This window comes from Heteronotia binoei, chromosome 2, assembly GCF_032191835.1.
Source record: "Heteronotia binoei isolate CCM8104 ecotype False Entrance Well chromosome 2, APGP_CSIRO_Hbin_v1, whole genome shotgun sequence".
In the NCBI taxonomy this organism is placed as follows: Eukaryota; Metazoa; Chordata; class Lepidosauria; order Squamata; family Gekkonidae; genus Heteronotia; species Heteronotia binoei.
The window spans coordinates 59890110-59908248 of NC_083224.1; the positions used below are offsets into that span (position 1 = coordinate 59890110).

Below are 18139 nucleotides of genomic sequence, written 5' to 3' on the forward strand. Positions count from 1 at the left end.
TTCCGCCGCCATGCCCCAAGCCTCCGCCCAAGGCAAAGATGCCCCAGCAGCCTTCGGGGCAGGAATGCCCCAGGACACCTCCCCTTGGCATCCAGACTTATGAGGGAGGGCAGAGCCCTCGGGGGGGAGGAACTGGAAAGGGAGGGGGGAGCTGGGAAGGCATAAAAGGCAGCCACGCTGAGAGGTCGAGGAGGAAACTGGCTGTGACTGTTGGAGGGCTGCCAACCCCAAGAGAGTGTGTGGACCCCAAAGCGCAGCCGGGGAAAGGAGGCTTTGAGTGATGCAACCCCGTCCCTTCCCAGTTCTGAGACCTCTGTGGCTAGCAGCAAAGCGGACACCAGGAGCGATGGCCACGTTGGGGACCCCCAGGGGGCACCAGGGGCCCGACACCAATCTTGTCATTTTTGCTACAGTGATAATGCCTAGGTGATGTGCTGTGTACCTGGAGGGTAGGTTGCAGAAGGTGGTGCTGGGGGTCTGCTGCTCAGCCTCTTGAGCTATGGCCTGTGGTTTCCCACAAGGTTCCATCTTGTCCCCTATGCTCTCTAGCATCTACATGAAACCGCTGGGTGAAGTCATCCAGAGATTTGGGCTGGGCTGTCACTAGTACATGGATGACACACAGCTCTATCTTACGCTTCCAGCTGATCTCAGGGAGGCTGTAGAAACGCTGAATCAATACTTGGAGGAAACTTTGGCATGGATGCAAGCTAATAAACTGAAGCTTAATCCCAGAAAGATGGAAGTTCTACTGGTAGGTGAAAGGTCTGACATGGGATTTAAATTGTCATCTGTTCTGAATGGGATTGCAGTCCCTGAAGGAACAGGTTATTAGTCTGGAGGTGCTCTTGGACTGGGACCTATTGCTGGATAAGCAGATGGCAGCTGTGGCAAGGAGTACCTTTTTCTGGTTTCAACTGGTTAGCCAGCTGAAGTCTTTCCTGGCAGAAAAGACCTGGCCACTGCGGATGCATGCCCTGGTTACAGCTAGATTACATTGCTGTAATAGGGTGCTGTAATAGGCAGTGCTGTAATAGGGTGCCCTTGAGAAGCACTGCAGTGCTGTACATAGGGTGCCCTTGAGAAGCGTTCAAAAACTGCAATTTGTTCAGAATACTGCAGCTAGGATGTTGACTGGAGTGGGTCATAGAGACAATGTCACTCCAGTCTTGGATCATCTGCACTGGCTCTCAGTTTGTTTCTGGGCACAATTTAAGGTGCCGGTTTGACCCTCAAAGCCCTATATGGTTTGGGATGAACATACTTTCCAACCATTACAGTCATCTCCAGAGGCCCTGCTTTGGGTGCCCCAACCTTCTGAGATAAAGCAGGTGGCAACCTGGGAGAGGGCCTTCTCAGTCATCCCACAAAGCTCTGGAACTCTTTCCCCAGTCTGTACCCTTCTGCTGCTGCCTTCAGCCAGCTGGTGGAGACTTTCTTCTTTTTTTCATTCAGCATTTCCTCAGTGATTCTTCCTTCCTAACCAATGTTTTAATTGCTGCTTTTAGTTGGTTTAATGATGTGTGTTTGGTGGAGTTGATTTTAATGGTTTTAAAATGTGATTTTGTTATGTATGTTTTAAACTGATGGGCCATGTAAGGACAAAAAGGTGGCATACAAATTATGTAAAAATAATAAATGATGCAGTAGATGAAATAATAAATAATCTACATGGAGATATGTGACTTGAGATGGGATGGCAACACAGAACCTGAGACATTCCCCTAGTCTGATGCATTCCTTCATCAGAATTGTTCTTGCAAGATGACAGCTTCTGAGCAATCAGCCTGTGTAGAGAGTCATAAAACCAGAGCAAACTTCCTTTTGAAGAACTAGTTCTTCCTCTTTCCTGCCCTTCTAGATGCAGCAAGTTTGGAGCTAAGACAGCAGCCAGAGGACTGGGACAAAGGGAGGACTGGGACAAACAAGAAATAAGACAGTATTTTTTTTTTAAAGCAGAAGCATTTCATTCTGAGGGGGAGCTGTCAATAAATGGCTGATGGTCTGAGAAGTGGCAGCTGAGCATGCACCAGAACGGCTTAGCAATGTAAATTGGCTTAGCATTGGAGAGAGTGCCCCCTGCTCTAGCTGTGACTGCTTGGCAGGCAGTACAGGATGCTGTGTGTGAGAGAAGGATGTTTGGGTCAGCAAACATCTGGTGAGAAATGGGATCTGAATGCCCAGGTTTTGCATTCCTGCATGTAAGGATCTGAAGCGTGTGAGCAGTGGCTGCACAGACCACGGTTTGGGTGAGTCTGTTCCCCTTCCTCCCTGACCTTCTTTCAAGCTGTTCCTTCCAAGGATATCCAGTGTTGGGCTGCAATGCAGGAAGTATGATTAGCATGAGCTACAGTGTAGGGTGCTGCAATGCAGGAAGTTTTGTAGTATAGCAGACAGCACTTCTCAGAGCGGAAGCTGTCTGTGGCATGTGCAGTCCTGACATTTTGGTTAGGCCCAGAGCAGCATGGGGGAACAGCCACTATCCATGGGATCATTAGTGAGACTATCGGTCAGGGGCTTTGAAACGGACCTTGGTGTGGGAAGAAGCATAAAAACCTCACTGAGAAGACCATACAATGTTGGGTTATTGGTGGTAAGTGGGTGCTTGTTTACTATGGATGACAGCAATTAATGTACCTCGGTCTGCCAAATGGCAACTGTCTATGGCACAGGCATCCTTCAGAATCTGATCATGGGATTCTCAGAAAGTTTTAATTTGTTTTCATGGCATTTATTGCCATAGTGGCTGAGAGTGACTGTGCAGTCAATGTTATGAAATGCCTGTTACCTGTTTCATCAGTGTTGTTGATGAAGTAAGAAATTGATAAAGTTTAGGCTGTAACCTGGCTGGGTAAGGGGCCTGACTTTTTTTGCAACAAGCTCATGCCATTCCCCCTTCCTACAGATAAGAAACTGACAGTACAAACTGACATAAGCTGAATTATACTCAGTCAGTGTGACCCTGCCTAGGATTTTTCTCTCAGGCACCCAACAGATAAGATATTTGTACAGTTTTGTGGCAGAAACTTAAACAGAACCTAAATCCCTTGGTCCCTTGCTCAAAACATTCTTGATGTGCTTGTGGTAAATGTGTAGTCCTACAGTCAGTTAATTGGTCACCTGTAACATTGTAGGACATCTGCCTGTCATATTTGCCTGTAACATTGTAGGACACCTACCTGTCATATTTAGTGACACTGTTTTCAATCCCCACCTCTGCTCCCAGAAGAAAATAATTGGGTTGGCCCTGCATGAACCTTCAGTTTCCCACCTATAACTTGAATGGTTTTCTTATAACTGGATCTCACATACAGATTGTGCTGGCCATAGTTGCTGGCATGTTCTATCCAGGATTTCTTCCCAGTATATAATTGTTTTGTGACATTTTCCCAGAAACCCCTCCCCAGTGAATTAGTTTATTCATTTTTGCATTTTTTTAAACAGTGGCATTGATATGTTCAGGGGTTCTTTACCATGAAGATAATTTATGAGAAGCAGTAGGTAATTCTGAAATGTGTGGGCTGCAAATAAAACTGAGTTTTTGAAAATTACATATTTTTGTAATCCCTACTAGCCTAGTATTGAGCAGATGGAAAACAGCCCTGTAATTGGCCTTGCTGGTGTGTTTCTCATTTGCTGGAACACTGTGTGTGATTTGGTCACTACCGGAGGAGTAGCGAGTGATGACAGGGGTGAAAGTTGCATAGCTTGATGCGTGATGTGAGTTTTCACAGTGTGTGTCATTCTATGGAATAGCACTGACTTCTCAAGGACGTTGGTCTGTTCATTGATGTGCTGTTATTAGGATTCCCCAAAGACTTTCTGATCACAGAAACTCTGGTGGCGGCGGCATGATGCTTGGAGAGCTCATATAATCGAGGTTCTCTGCCGATTCAGTTTCTTTTTACAGACAAAAACAGTTCTCATGATATATGATGGCAGCTTCAGAATAGAGATGTTTACTGTAACTTGTTCATGGTTTTGAGTAGTTGGACATTTTTATATCATTTGACCTGTCTGCAAAAGAGAGCAGAAGAAATTGGGTTATTGCTGGAAGTGTGTTTCCACCCAGCCTACAAATCATTACTGTGTTCTGAGAATAGTATAAAAACTGCAGAAGTTAAGTTCTCTGCACTGGGGAGGCTGAAATATTGATGTGGCTAAGCTAGTTTATCTGTCCCCCCCTCCCAACTTTCCCTTCCACCATGCTGAGCTCCATAGTTTCTATCATTTGCCCCTGGCAGCAGGATTTCTAGGGAAAGGAAACAGTCTAGAGAGCCAGCTGTGGTTGTAACATGATAGCATTCCTAGAGCCAACAGAAGACTGTGCTTAACATCTGTCCTGGTCCTAAGTCAGAGCTGCTGGTGTAGTGGAAATGGGAAAGTTAAGTAGTGTTTTCAGTGTCCTCTGAATAACCTCAAATCCTTCTGGTTCTCCCTGGCTTTTAGCAACACAGAGGAAAGGAAGTGGGGGAAAGCCAAAGTTTTGGAAAAGCTGTGAATGTGCAGAGGCATTGCAAACCAAACCAAACCAAACCAAACCAAACCAAACAACCCTCTTGCAAAAACAGTTTGATGCTTCATCTCAAGACACAGAGCAAATGAATACCATTTTTAGTAAACATGGTTTCCATTCAGGGGTATTGAACTCATTTGTTATGAGGGCTGGACTGACATAAATGAGACCTTGTTGGGCTGGGCCATGTCAGGTTGGGTCGAGCCATGTCAGGCCAGGCCATGTGTGTACCTATTTAAGATTAGGTAGCAGAGATATAAATTTTATAAAGAACACAGACAAACACAAATATATATATATATAAACGTGCTTAAAATGTTAGCACTCATTGGTCTTAAAAGTGCTTTCTTTGTATTTCTCCCATGGGATTCAGGGAACTGGGCAAAGGAAGCTCTGGCTCTTTCCTTCCTTCCCCAGGGGACTGGGTGGGGGGAGCCTCAGCCAGCGGAGAAAGAGATGCTTGGCTCAGTAGCTCTGCTGTGCAATTGAGAGAGTACTGGCAAAGCAAGCTATTCCTCCCTCCTTCCTCCCCAAGGGAGGAGCCTCAGCCAATGGAGAAAATAGAGGTTTTGCTCTGTACCTCCTGTGCAATTGAGCAAGCCTTGCAAAGCAAGCTCTTACGCAGAAGGAAGCAAGAGAGAGGGAGAAGAAAGCAAATGACAGCCAGTTGCTTGGAGGCTTGATAGGAGCCCTCTGGGGGCCTGATTCAGCCCCCGAACTGCATGTTCAACACCCCTGATTTACACTATTACCTTTGACATAGTTCACTCTTCATTAAGCTATTTGGTTTTATATATACAGCTTCTAGAATATGGAAGACCCAGGTTCAAATACCTGCTCTGCCATGGAGGCTTGCTGGGTGATGGAGGGCCAGTTACACTCAATTTAACCTACCTTTTAGGGCTGTTGCGAGGATATGGTAAGCTACTTTGGTTTCTCATTGGGGAGAAAAGCAATAAATATATTTTTGGGCCAGAACCATATAGCCCAGAGATGTCAAACTCATTTGTTATGAGGGATGGATTAACATAAATAAGACCTTGTCTGGCCGGTCCATGTGTGTCATAAATTGTAAAGTGAGGTAGCAGAGATATAAACTTTATAAAGGACAGAGACAAATACAAAGATTTTAAAAAACTTAAAATAAAACATGCTTAAAACATTAGCACTCATTCATCTTCAAGGTGCTTTCTTTGTATCACCTGTGCAATCTAGGGAACTGGGCAAAGGAAGCTGTTGCTCTTTCCCTCCCTCAACAGGGGGCAGGGAAAGCCTCAGCCAATAGAAGGAAGATAGGCTTGGCTCAGTAGCTCTGCTGTGTGACTGAGAGAGCCTGGCAAAGCAAGCTATCCCTCCCCAAGGGAGGAGCCTTAGTCAATGGAGAAACTAGAGGGTTTGCTCTGTAGCTACCCTGCTATTGAGCAAGCCTTGCAAAGCAAGCTGTGATGCAAACAGAAGCAACACTTTCCTTACCAGTTAGCAGTAAGTATCAGAATACCAATTTTTCTGATGCTAACCGAAACTATATAATTTGAGGCCTGCTTTGGTGGGGAGGGCAGGATATAAATATGAAAAATAAATAAATATTGTTAAAGCACAGACTGCCAAGGACAAATTCTAGGAGCAAATTGTAAAGCCTTGTTATATATTTTGAAAAGTTATGAACGAGTTGCTCATAAATTTTAAAGAGCCGTTTCCAAAAGATCCACAGATTCTCCTATAAACCAGCATGCTATCAATTTTTTGGAAAAGGAAAATTAGGGCTTCTCATATTTTTCATAGGAGAGCATAGCCTAAATGATTAGAGTTTGCTTTGAGGTTGTGGGTCACAAAAAAAAGAAGGACCAAAAATCTGGGGAAGCAAGTGTTGTATTGTGGTGTGGGTTTTCTGTAGTGTTTTAAATTCTTGTCCACCTTGGCAAGGTGAAAAATCAGACCCATCTATGCATAACTCCTCTCTTGAAATAATAAACTGAATTCAGACTTGGCTGCTGAAGCCAACATCTTACTCCTGCGTTTCTCTTTTTAGACTGACCCTCCTCGAACTGAGGCTTGCTGATGATGAATGGAACAGCCAATGTGAACGCAGCTGGACGTAGCCATTATGCCTCCTCAATCCCTGTGCCCAGAGCTGCATCCCACAGCAAGATACATACTCTGGCAGCATCTCCAAAGTTGCCCCCAAGGCAAAACAGTGTGGGAGCTGTTCCTTCCCAAAGGGCATCCTCTCCCAGGACGGGAAGGGGGTTGGTTGGCTCAGGCAATGGTAATGCCAAAGGATGCAAGCAGAAGGTCATTCCCAAGGTCTCAGCAGCTGCAAGCCCTGGACAGGAGAAAGCAGAGGGGGCTGAGAATCATGGTGGGGTAGAAGGAATGGAATCCGGTCTCAGTTTGAACACAGTGTCTGGCTGCAGCAGCCCCCGGGGAGCACAGAAGACCAGTCCCAGAGCCACTGGAACAGCCAAAAAATCTGTAGCTCAAGCAGCTGAGAAAGGGAAAGACACTTCAAAACATGGAGAAGATTGTACCAGCCTTGGTGCCAAGAAGAGTCTTGTTAAGCCCAGCTCAGTTTCTGAGCCTACAAAAACCTCTCACCTCCCAGGGAAGAGCCCTTCTCATCTCAGCCTGTACAGTGAGACTTTGTTGTCCAGGCCTTCAGAAGGACCAAGCATGAAGAGACCTCAGAGCTGTCCAGTGAAAGGTCAGTGGGTTTCAGAAGTCAACTGGAAAGGAAGTGGAGTGTCCAAGCTGGAGGATAAGCCTCAGGTGATCTCACTGGACACGAGCAACCTTAACAAGGGGCCTGCACTACACACTGGACCCATCAGTTTTTCTTCTGTGCCTCAGCACAACCATCCTGTTACGGCCACGGTGGCCCCTTTCCACTATCGGTGAGTGGTCAAATTAGATATAACAGAGCAGACTTCTAGATTTAAAGAAATTTACAAGTGTCCATGATCTGAAGCATGTTATGATTCTCTTCTGTGTAGCTGCTTTTAAAATCATAGAAGGATCTCTGGAGGATGGAATGCTTAACCTTTTCCTTATGTATCTTCCCCCTAATTTAACTTTCTCCCCGATAACTGCAGTTAGCTCCAAGAAAGACAGCTATAGTATAGAAAGGTACAGATGCTGCTGGGTTTTTAAAAAAAACAAAACAACTATTAGATCTCTGACTATTGGAATATGAGACTTCCAGACAATATCTAGCCAAAAGGGAGTGGTGTCCCCCCTCCCCACTCCTATACAACTATTAAAGATAGAGGAAACCTGTCCTCCTTTGTCTCAGCCCTGCCTATGGCTTTTCTGCCTCCATGACTGCAAAGCCCTGGATGTGCTTTGTGACCATCACAGGGTGGGCAGCACTCAGTTGCATTTCAAACCTGTTCAAACACTTTCTACTGATTCGTTGAGGCTGGATATCCTTAAGTGAATAGCAGATTAGGCTTTGCAGTTTATGTCTGCTCAAATTACTGAAAAATGAATTGAATTAACAACCCTTTGGTTTGATCATCTCATGTAGCTGGAGAAATGCTAATTTGATGTGCCTGTGTTGTCAGGAGGCAGGGTGAAAAGGACCGGACCAGCCTCTCTAAGGAGGAGCATGCACGTGAGGAGCACCCGAGTCCGACTGAAGGTTCTGATCTCAGTTTGAGAGGCGTGGGTAAGTAGAAGTGCTGGAGTGGACTGTTCCTCATTCAGGATGCATGGCTCTAACTGGTTGCACAAGCGCGGAGGTCAACTTGTGTTTGCTGAATGTAAACTTTGGTGGCCATTTGTGTGGCTGCATTGGATAGCAAATCGCAAGTGACTTGGAAGCGGATCCTTTCCTTTCTGAACCATGCTTAAATCCAGGGTCCCTCTGCTGGCTTAGTTGCAAGGGAATTTGCAATCAATTAACAACTGTTTGGATTGCATAGGATTATAGTTCATAAAACAGTCAAGAAATTCCTGTTTCCAACAAAGGGGAATGCTGGGATATGAAACTCAGAGGAATTACAATAACAAGCAAGAAGTAGAAAATACTAGCTGTGCTTGGTAGTGCAATGAAAATAAATAAATAAATAAATATAAAAGTATGTGTGTTATTAATAAATATAAGGGAAAGTTCAAAACCCTATACAAATTATTAAAAATTATACACAAAACCAAGAATTATCACTTACGAAACTATGTGACTACTATGAAAAATTAAAGTCCCAAGTAAAGTTTGAAAGCTCATGAGATCGTGTATCTTTCAAAAGGTCTCAGACTTTCCTCTCAAGGGTATTTAAATCCCAGGGTCAGTTGACCCAGCAAGGATGAGAAATCTGGAATTGCTGTTGCTCGTTTCAAAGTAGATTTTTTTTCCTCAGCACAAGTAAGTCCTTGGACATGCAGAAAGTATTCCTATAGGGCAAAAGCCTCCAGTTCTACTAAGCTCTTGGTGGGGCACTAAGCTGCACTCCACTGTTACACAACAAACAATTTGATGTACTGATGATTCAGAGTTGTCTTTATTTCTACAGAACTACTAACAAATTGTTTGTTGTGTAACAGAGTTGAGTGTGGCTTAGTGCCCCACTAACAACTTAGCAGGATGTGGAGGCTTTTGCCCTACAGGAATACTTACTGCATATCCAAGGACTGTACCTGTGCTGTGGAAGAAGATTTATAGTTTTGAAATGAACAACAGCAATTCTGGATTTCTCATCCTTACCAGGTCGACTGATGTTGAGATTTAAATACCCTTGAGAGAAAAGTCTTTGTCCTTTTGAATGATACACAGTCTTGTGGACTTTCAAATTTCACTTGGACTTTAATTTTTCATAGTAACATGATTGGTTTTGTAAGTTATAATTCTTATCTTTGTGTATAATTTTTAATAATTTGTTTGTATAAAGTTTTCAATTTTCCCTTATATTTATTAAGTACACACACACTTTTTTGGTAAGAATGTATTTATTTTATTGCAGTACCAATCGCAGTTAGTATTCTCTTCTTGCTTGGGATATGAAACTTTTCAGATTATATAGCTGAGCAAGTAACAAATATAGTAAGAACAGTTTCAATTATCTTTTTAAAATGCAAGTTACAGTCCTTTACCACCGGTTGGGGCGGTGGAAGCAAAACAGCTTAGCTCAAACCTATTGAACTTTATTTTAAGATCAGAATGGACCATTATAACCACACAGTACAGTCTGATCACTTGTCTAGAACAGGGATGTCAAACATGTGGCCTGTGGGCTGCATCTGGCCCTTGCAGGGCTCAAATCCATCCCTGAGCAATCTCCTTTTCCTGCTTCAATTCTGGGGCTGCCATTGCAACCACAACTTGGCTTGCTTTTTCCCTATCTCCCCCAGGAACTCTTTGCTTCTTGCCTCCCTCCCCCCTTTCTCCCTTCCTTCTTCCCTCGCTCTCTCTCTCACACAAACATGCACACACACACACACAGCTTCTGCTTCCTTCTCTGGGAAGAAAGGGAGGGGAAGGAAAAAGAGTCCCATGGCAGCTTCAGGACCAACAATGTTTTATTTCTAGTATAAGCTTTTGTGTGAAAAGCATTCTTCATCTTCTTCATCTTCATTGTCTTTATCATGGTCGTCGTCTTCATTGTCTTCTTCATCTTTGCCATTTTCTTCTTTGTCTTCTTTGCCTTCTTTCTTTTGACAAGCAAAATTTACACTGAGGAAATTATTTTAGCTTATTCTGAAAAACTGGGATTTTTTAAATTGGATTTTTCTGTTCCTAACTGGATTTATTTTCTTCAAAAAGATCCTGATTAGGAATTAGAACACTCGGATTGGTTCTTATATCTCGGAGAGTGGAGTGATTTCAGATGCCAAATGATAACAGCACACATTGGTAATGAGACAGGATGTAGTCCTGGAGAATGCAAGGTCTCGATTTAGTCCTGGAGAAAGCATGGTCTTGAACTTCATTATCAATTGCAATCCAGCAGTCTGTTTTCCTAATCTTCCTTTGAAGTTCCTTTATAAGAGTACTTTTGCTCTTAGGTCAGCAATTGAATGTTGTGGTTTCTAATGTCAGATTTATGTCATTTGATTCTTTGCATCATCCTGGAATCCTCCTGGATGGAATTGAGACCTTGGTTTCCTCTCTCATTATCTCCATGCCTACTACCCTCTGCATATCACAACTAATCCAGTTGAGCCTGCTATTGTCATTCACTTGCTATTGCCATTTGACATCTGAAATCACCTTTATAAAGTTTATATCTCCAGTACCTTGTGTTACATTTTATGGCATGCATGGCCCAACCCAACAAAGTGACATTTATGTCATATCTGGCCCTCATAACAAATGAGTTTGACATCTTTGGTCAGAAATGAGATTACAGCACCTAAACTAGAGGAGATCTTGTAGAATGGGACACATAGAGAGAAAACTTGGCATACATTCTCTCCTTCTTTGTAACAGATTCCATAACTCAAGATTCTTGGTTCTTGGTGAGTTCCTGATGCATGAAAGCATTGCCTGCTAAAATTTGGCAGTTTTACATGAGAGAAGTCCCATTCAGTATGGATGAAGATTTCCCATATGTTTCTGATAATGGAGGAAGTGTCATAGATTGCATTACCATTTCTGTATTGGGTATGGGATTACTTTTTTTCACTTATTTCACAATAAACACAAAGTGGGAGATAAAGATCCACTGTGTTGCCTTTTTAGAGAATTCCTTTTAGGACGATGCTTATTATTCTTGTATTAATCAAAAATAATAGCGCAGGCTATGTCTCTGGAATGTTTTTACAGGCAGTGAATAAAATGGAATCTGGAGTTAAAGTTGCAGATTGTTAGAGAAATGGAAAGAACATGGTCATTACAATCTAAGTGATACAAATAGTTTAATCCCCACTGATTGGTATGCTATCTATGTCTTTGCTTAACATTCTTATGGAAAAATATGGACAGAATATTTATACAGGCTGTGCAGGTGCATCAGGAATTAAAAGAAAGCAAAGACATTTTGATCAGTCTGAAATTTAAGGCTGAAGCTGCACATGATACATGACTGTATATATATTTCCCATGCATATTCAATGGAGAACAACCACAGGAAGATTCAGGCTGGTGGAAAATGCCAACACAGGGGTTGGGAGGAAAAGCTGCTTTGCCCTTTCTCTTCCAGCCATTTCCCTATTCAAAGTCATTCCTTCCCTGAGCAGGAAGAAAAGCAAGTTGAGAGTGGAGACGGAGAGGAAAAGCTATGTCCTTTGCCTTGCCAGTACTTTGCTCAGGACTGTAGCCTCTCAAGTTTTTGTTTTTTAAAAAGTTGTAAACAACATTGCTGAAAAGTGCCATAAAGTCACAGCTGACTCACGGTTACCCCTCATAGGATTTTCAAGGCAAGAGACTTCAGGGTGGTTTGCCATTGCCTGCTTCTGTGTAGCAAACCTTGGACTTCTTTGGTGGTCTCTCATCTATGTACTAACCACAGCAGCCCTGCTTAGCTTCCAAGACAGCATTGGACTAACTTCAACCATCCCGGTCAGGGCTGAGGAACAGATCAGGCATGTTTTCTACAGTTTCACCATGTGGGACTCCTCAGGGTAGGTGAAATTTGAATAAAGAAAAGTTACTAAGGGGTCCAAAGAATCCATTAGCTAATGGGCAATCCCATTTTAAACACTTGTGCCTGGAAACAAAAAGAAATTCCTCCTTCTTGGGGAACATAACTGCAACAAGGAAAGAGTAATAGCTTAACATTAGCAGACCCAGACATCCCAGATGCAATGGGTAGATCAGTCACTTACATATTTACAGTAAGCTTGCATTCAGACTGCTGTGTGATCTGCATCAGGCCTTTGATATAGTTATGAGAATACTGCTAAAGTCCAATATCACCCAGGAGGAATAATAAAAATAATAATAAAGTTACAATAACCTGAGGAGTGCAACAAAAATGCATTTTTTGTATTTATAATTTGTCAATAATTAATCCTGTTGAGATTATTAAAAATTTAACTTGATGTAAAAATAATGGCCATTCTTCAATATATTGACATCATCTACTTATGGATGCCTTCAGTAACTGCTGTCCTGTGTAAAGATATATCACTTTAAGAATATTAAGAATGATTTACTTGATTTATGACAAACCCCATGTTGTGGTTACTGTTTGCTGGTAATCTGCATTTTAGATAAAAAGTCCTAGATCAATTTAAGGTGCTCCTAGACTTAAAAGAACATTTGGAAGGAACTGGAAATCTTTAGCACTAGCAGTGGAGTTGTAACAGTTTAAATATGGAGCAGAAACATAGTTTTTACAATGCAATCCAAGAAAAGAGTTCCCTCCTAAATCCATTGATTTTAATGGGTTTAGAAGGATGTAACTTTGTTTAGGATGACACCACAAGTCATTTTCATTTATTATGGCTACATCCTATGCAGTTGGACTCCTCAGAGCTGATTGAAACAACATATCTCTGTTGCTTACCTTTACTTGATGGTATATTGAAAGTGGGAGTTCCCAATCTCAATTAAAACAAAGATCACTTTAGCCACATTAAAACACCGGTGTAAGATTTGTGTTATGTTACTATCTCAGCTGACTTTTAAGAAGGAAAATATATTGAGGGAGGTCATTACATATGATGAGATAATATTACTCAAGTGCATCCCTGAAGGGAGTTTCAAGTTGCAGTGTAGATAGCCAAGTCAAAATATAACAGTATATTAAGAAGTTGAGAGATGGATATCCTAAGACTTCAATTTCTAACAAATTTCAAAATCCTAATTTGGATACTGCCCTTTCTAAGCTGCCTTCTCAGAAATCAGGATTTCTGTCAGTTAAGATACACATATCAGCATCCATCTGGAGATAACAGAAATCTGCCCCACTTTTTGTTATACCTTTTATCAAGGCTCAACATTATATTTCTTCATATGGACTTGAGTTCACATACATACAGAACTGTGTGAAGAAAGGGAGTGGAGTTTATACATGTGAGCATTTCATTCCTTGCAGGTGATGGGGAGAGACGATTAAGGGAACAGAAATTTGATGAGAGTGATTGACAGGGCTATTTGTATGCTGCAGAGCTGGAGAACTGCAGAAAAAGGGTGGAATGTGTTGACTTTGTGACTGTGAAGAAGGCTTTTTACACAGAGGGGTGGGGATTTGCTCTGCATGGCTCTCAAACAGTAGTGGGGTTTCGGGAGCATTCACACGATGTCATCCCTCTCCTTTTGAAAATGGAGAGGGCCATGTTTGCTGTTGTCTCAGAAGCCCAGCAAATGATTAAGATTTATGTGATGGGAGGGGTTAGTTTTCAGCATACTTTAGATTGCTTCTGCAAACTGAGAAAAACATTACACAGACTTGTAAAACTTGCAGAATAAAATACGAAACATGATAAATGATGTAAATATGCTTGATGTGCATAATTGTTCTAGGGTACAGAATCCGGACTTTCTAGAAGGATTTTAATAGCATGGTACAGAATTTTACTCTTTGTAGATTACGAAGATAAAGAATGTGATATATTTTGAACATGCTAAATCTCCATTTAAGCGCTTAGCAGCAGCAGCAACAGCAGTAATTAGTAAGCAGAGGTAATTCCAGTAGTACTGATTACAACATTATAACAGGCAAATAAACTCTGATTACTGTGCTGCAGTTTTCAATAGAGATATGTGGTTAGATCTGAGCTATGCTGAAATCTTGATCAGGAGGTAAAACACTTTCAGGGTTTACAGAGTTTCTTTATATTTATCCAGACCAATAGTGGGGTGCTAGAAAGAACCCTTGACCAATTGGTCCATCAGTATCAAGGATTGGAGCCAAATGACAGCACAGTTACAGTGAAGGTTGCATCAAAAATTCCATTTAATATTGGCAAAGAATGTTTTACTTTTCAAGAGTGATAGATAGTCCACACAGAGAAATGCTTATATATGAAAAGAGAAGCATATACCAATAATAAAAAAACAATTTAAATGTTGCAGGATAATCCAGTGCTAAATTTTTCAGCCCCCCCCTCCAATTTTTTTTTTGTCACATTGCTGCTGAAAAAGGCAAGGAACAAAATTCTAGGGGCCTGGATTTCCCTGGGGATCCCTAGATCTGAGCCAATCATTTTCTTTGTTTTCTTATGATGATTGGGTGGAGTGACACAGCGCCAAAGGGGAATCTTTGTCTGGGGGCCTAAGGTATCTCTCAGCATCCATGCTCTCTTAGTATTTTATTTGATGTGTGCAGTGCCTCCCCACCATCTTTTTCATCTACCCATCTCCAACTAGGTTGCTTTTGCTTTTTAGCCTGATAGGCAACTGGCTAGACTTATCTTTTGTGAGTTTTTCACTGGATAGTTCTTTGCATGGTAAATGTTAAATTATTATGAAATACCCAAAATCTCCCTTCAAAAAAGCACTTACATTCAAGGATCTAACATTTTCCCTTCAGTCAGCACACAGTGTATGTTTCTGGACTGTGGCATATACTGAAGAATTATGCTGTGTAAAAGATATATTGCACATTTTGGTTGCATATTTTTTCTGGCTAAATGGCAAGTCTAATTTATTTACTAACCTGATCATCCCATTGTTTTCTCTGACTTCATTCTGAGGATGCGTCTGTGATCAAAGGTTCTTCTGTTTTCCAGGTAGCATAGTTGATAGCATAATACCTCTAAATGTCTTTCTTTCTGATGGTCTATCAGGCTGTAAGTATCAGAGATTCATAAGTTGCTCCACAGCAGACTGACTCCATCAGAGAGTAATACTAGCTTGAATAACTGCTGAAACAATTGTGTCATTTCCTTGGAAAAAGCCTGAAGTCACAAGGGCTGAAAAAGGTTAGACATCTCAAATTTTTAAGCAAATAGAAATAATTTGGTTACATTTTTGCCTATTGCTTCTTAACTTTTGTCTAACTTATGCTTCCAACACTCTTGTGTGATATCCCTGCAGCTTTCTTGTATGATAATGAGTACTGCTGATTGCAATGAGAAGCAAATCTTGCTTTTTTTTTTAAAAAAATATTTTTTTCTTTTATTGATTGACAATCTGATATAACAGAAGGATAAACACATAATAAAATTAAACAAATACAGTTGAAGTAAACAAAAAACACTAAAACTAAATTAGGTTACATTATTCTCTGTATATGACATAGCTTATCTTTCAGTAAATTATAATATAATACTTCAATTTTTACTTATTGATTAGTTACCATATTGATTATCAGTACAGATACCATTTATTAACTAAATTTGGAATTTCCCCTTGAGAAATTAAATATTCTAATATTGGAAACCAAATTGTTTCAAAGCTTGTTGAACTAACATTATTTAATAAAAAAATTATATTTGCTGTTATCTTGCGCATCGTGTAAAGGTCCCACAATTTTTTGTGTCAGATCTAATGAAGATTTTCTTTTATCTTTCCATAATGATGCAATTGTGGCTTTGGCTGCATAAAGTAATAATGCAATAGTTTTGTTTACTATATTAGGGATTGATTTAGAAGTATATATATTTAATAATATTTATTCTGGAGAGATTTCAATTTCATTTCCTGTAATCATTTGGATTATTTTAGTTACATCTTTCCAAAAAGGGTATACTGATGAAAAAAATATCCAGCAATGTGTATAAGATCCATCTTCACTGCAGTTTTTCCAACATTTCTTAGAAAGGTGAGGTATGAAATGTGCTAATTGACTCGGAGTGCTATACCAAAAGGTCCTAATTTTCAGGGTTTGCTGTCTGATTTCTAAAATTGACGTTGTTGCGTCATATGAGTTCCAACTTTGTTCCCAAAGGTCAGAAGTAAGATTTGTCTTACAAATAGACTGCCATTTTTTTGATATGCAGTTTTTTGATCATCTTTACAATCAATTAAAGTCTGGTATGTTTGTGAGAGAAGTCCTTTTGAGTTACTATATATAGCTTGAATATTTTTTTCAAAAGAAGTTAATGGCTGTTTAATTATTTTTTCTAAATGAATGGAGTCACAAAAACTTTTAATTTGGAGATATGATAGCTAAGATAGTTTCATACCCAATCTTGTTTCTAATGTAATTTTATCCATTAATTTTCTTTTGTGGCACAGGTCTACTAATGTAGTTATTCCGGCCTTTTGCCAGACAGAATATTGTTGAAGATCCTGTGCTGGTGGGTACCAAATTTGACCAATAAATGAAGTATACCTAGATATTTTAGGTAGTAATTTTGTTCGAACTGCATCCCAAATATTTATTTAAGCCATTAGCATTTCATTATTTTTTAACCTCTTTTTGGCCTCTTCTTTTGTAGTTTGCCATATTACGTCATTTATGTGGTAAGGATGGGAAAATTCTGTCAAAATGTTAATCCAATCTGGATTGCTGTCCATTTAAGCATAAGAAAGACCTTAGTGAGATGTGCTGCCTTATAGTAATTTAAAATTGATGGAAATTGCATGCCCCCCTTGTGTTATTTTTCTGCATAGAATAGAATGCTTTATTCTATGTTGTTTCTGAGACCATAAAAATCGGTTATCAATTTCTGCCAAATATTTAATTGCTTATTTGATATGTATATTGGAACTGTTCGAAACAAAAATATAAATTTTGACATAACAAAAGTTTTTATTAAATTATATCGTTCTATCCAGGTAAATGGATTTTTCCCTCATTTCTGAATTTGTTGAACAAGTTCTTTGTGCCATTTTAAATAATTGTCTTTAAATAAATTATCTAAATTTGAGGATAGTTGAATGCCTAAATATGAAAGATTGTTTAAAGACCATTGAAAAGAAAAAGTATTTTTGATTTTAGTTTTCAGATCCATACTTAAATGTAAAGGCATTAATTTTGATTTATCTTGATTGATTTTCAAACCAGTTGCTTCACTATATTCTTGTGAAATTATTTGTAGCGCTTGGAGAGATTCCATTGATGATGATAAAAATAAAAGTATATCGTCCGCAAATAGTGTGAGTTTGTATTCTTTATTGCCCATTTTGATTCTTTTCACAGTAGCGTTATTTCCAATTAACGTTGCTAGAGGTTCAATGGTTAATGCGAAAAGGAGTGGGAATAATGGGCAACCCTGTCTTGTGCCTTTTTCTAATATAAAGTTTTCATAATGAATATTATTTATTTTGAGAAAAGCTTGAGGATTATTATAAATAGCTTCTATAGCCTTTAAAAATTTTGTGCCAAAGTCCATTTTTAGTAGGAGTGCTTTGAGGAATGAGATATTTACTGAGTCAAATGCTTTGGCTATATCCAAAGAAAGTATTGATGAAATGTTATATTTATTAATATATCGCATAATATGGATGGTTTTATAAGTATTGTCCACTAGAGCTCTACCTGAAATGAAACCAACCTGATCTTTATCAATGTAATTCTGTACTATTTTGTTTAGTCTTTTAGCTATTGATGCCATAAAGATTTTAAAGTCCACATTTAATAATGATATTAGCCTAAATAAGGATGGGATCGTTATATCTTTTTGAGGTTTGGGGATTACGGTAATGGCAGCTTGTTTCCATGGCTGTGGCATAACGCCAGATGTTTGTATATAATTGCAGACTTTAAGTAAGGGTTCAAAAGCCTTATAAAAGCTGGTAGTGAAGCCATCAGGTCCTGGTGCCTTATTATTTTTGAGAGATCGTATAGTTTCTAGGAT

At 40.1% G+C, this 18139-nt stretch overlaps 1 protein-coding gene across 3 annotated transcripts in view; it reads left to right on the plus strand.

Moving 5' to 3' along the window:
* Positions 1 to 2099: 2099 nt before the first annotated feature.
* NAV1 (neuron navigator 1) overlaps positions 2100 to 18139 on the plus strand; it is a 300162-nt gene continuing 284122 nt past the window's right edge. For 2 of the 3 annotated variants that reach the window (XM_060231125.1, XM_060231126.1), the window contains exons 1-3: positions 2105 to 2249; positions 6546 to 7407; positions 8077 to 8180. In XM_060231125.1, the coding sequence (XP_060087108.1) occupies positions 6575 to 7407; positions 8077 to 8180 (937 nt within the window). In that variant the 5' untranslated portion in view covers positions 2105 to 2249; positions 6546 to 6574. Of the gene's footprint in view, positions 2250 to 6545; positions 7408 to 8076; positions 8181 to 18139 lie in introns of all 3 variants that reach the window. The other variant, XM_060231127.1, reaches the window with a different exon arrangement.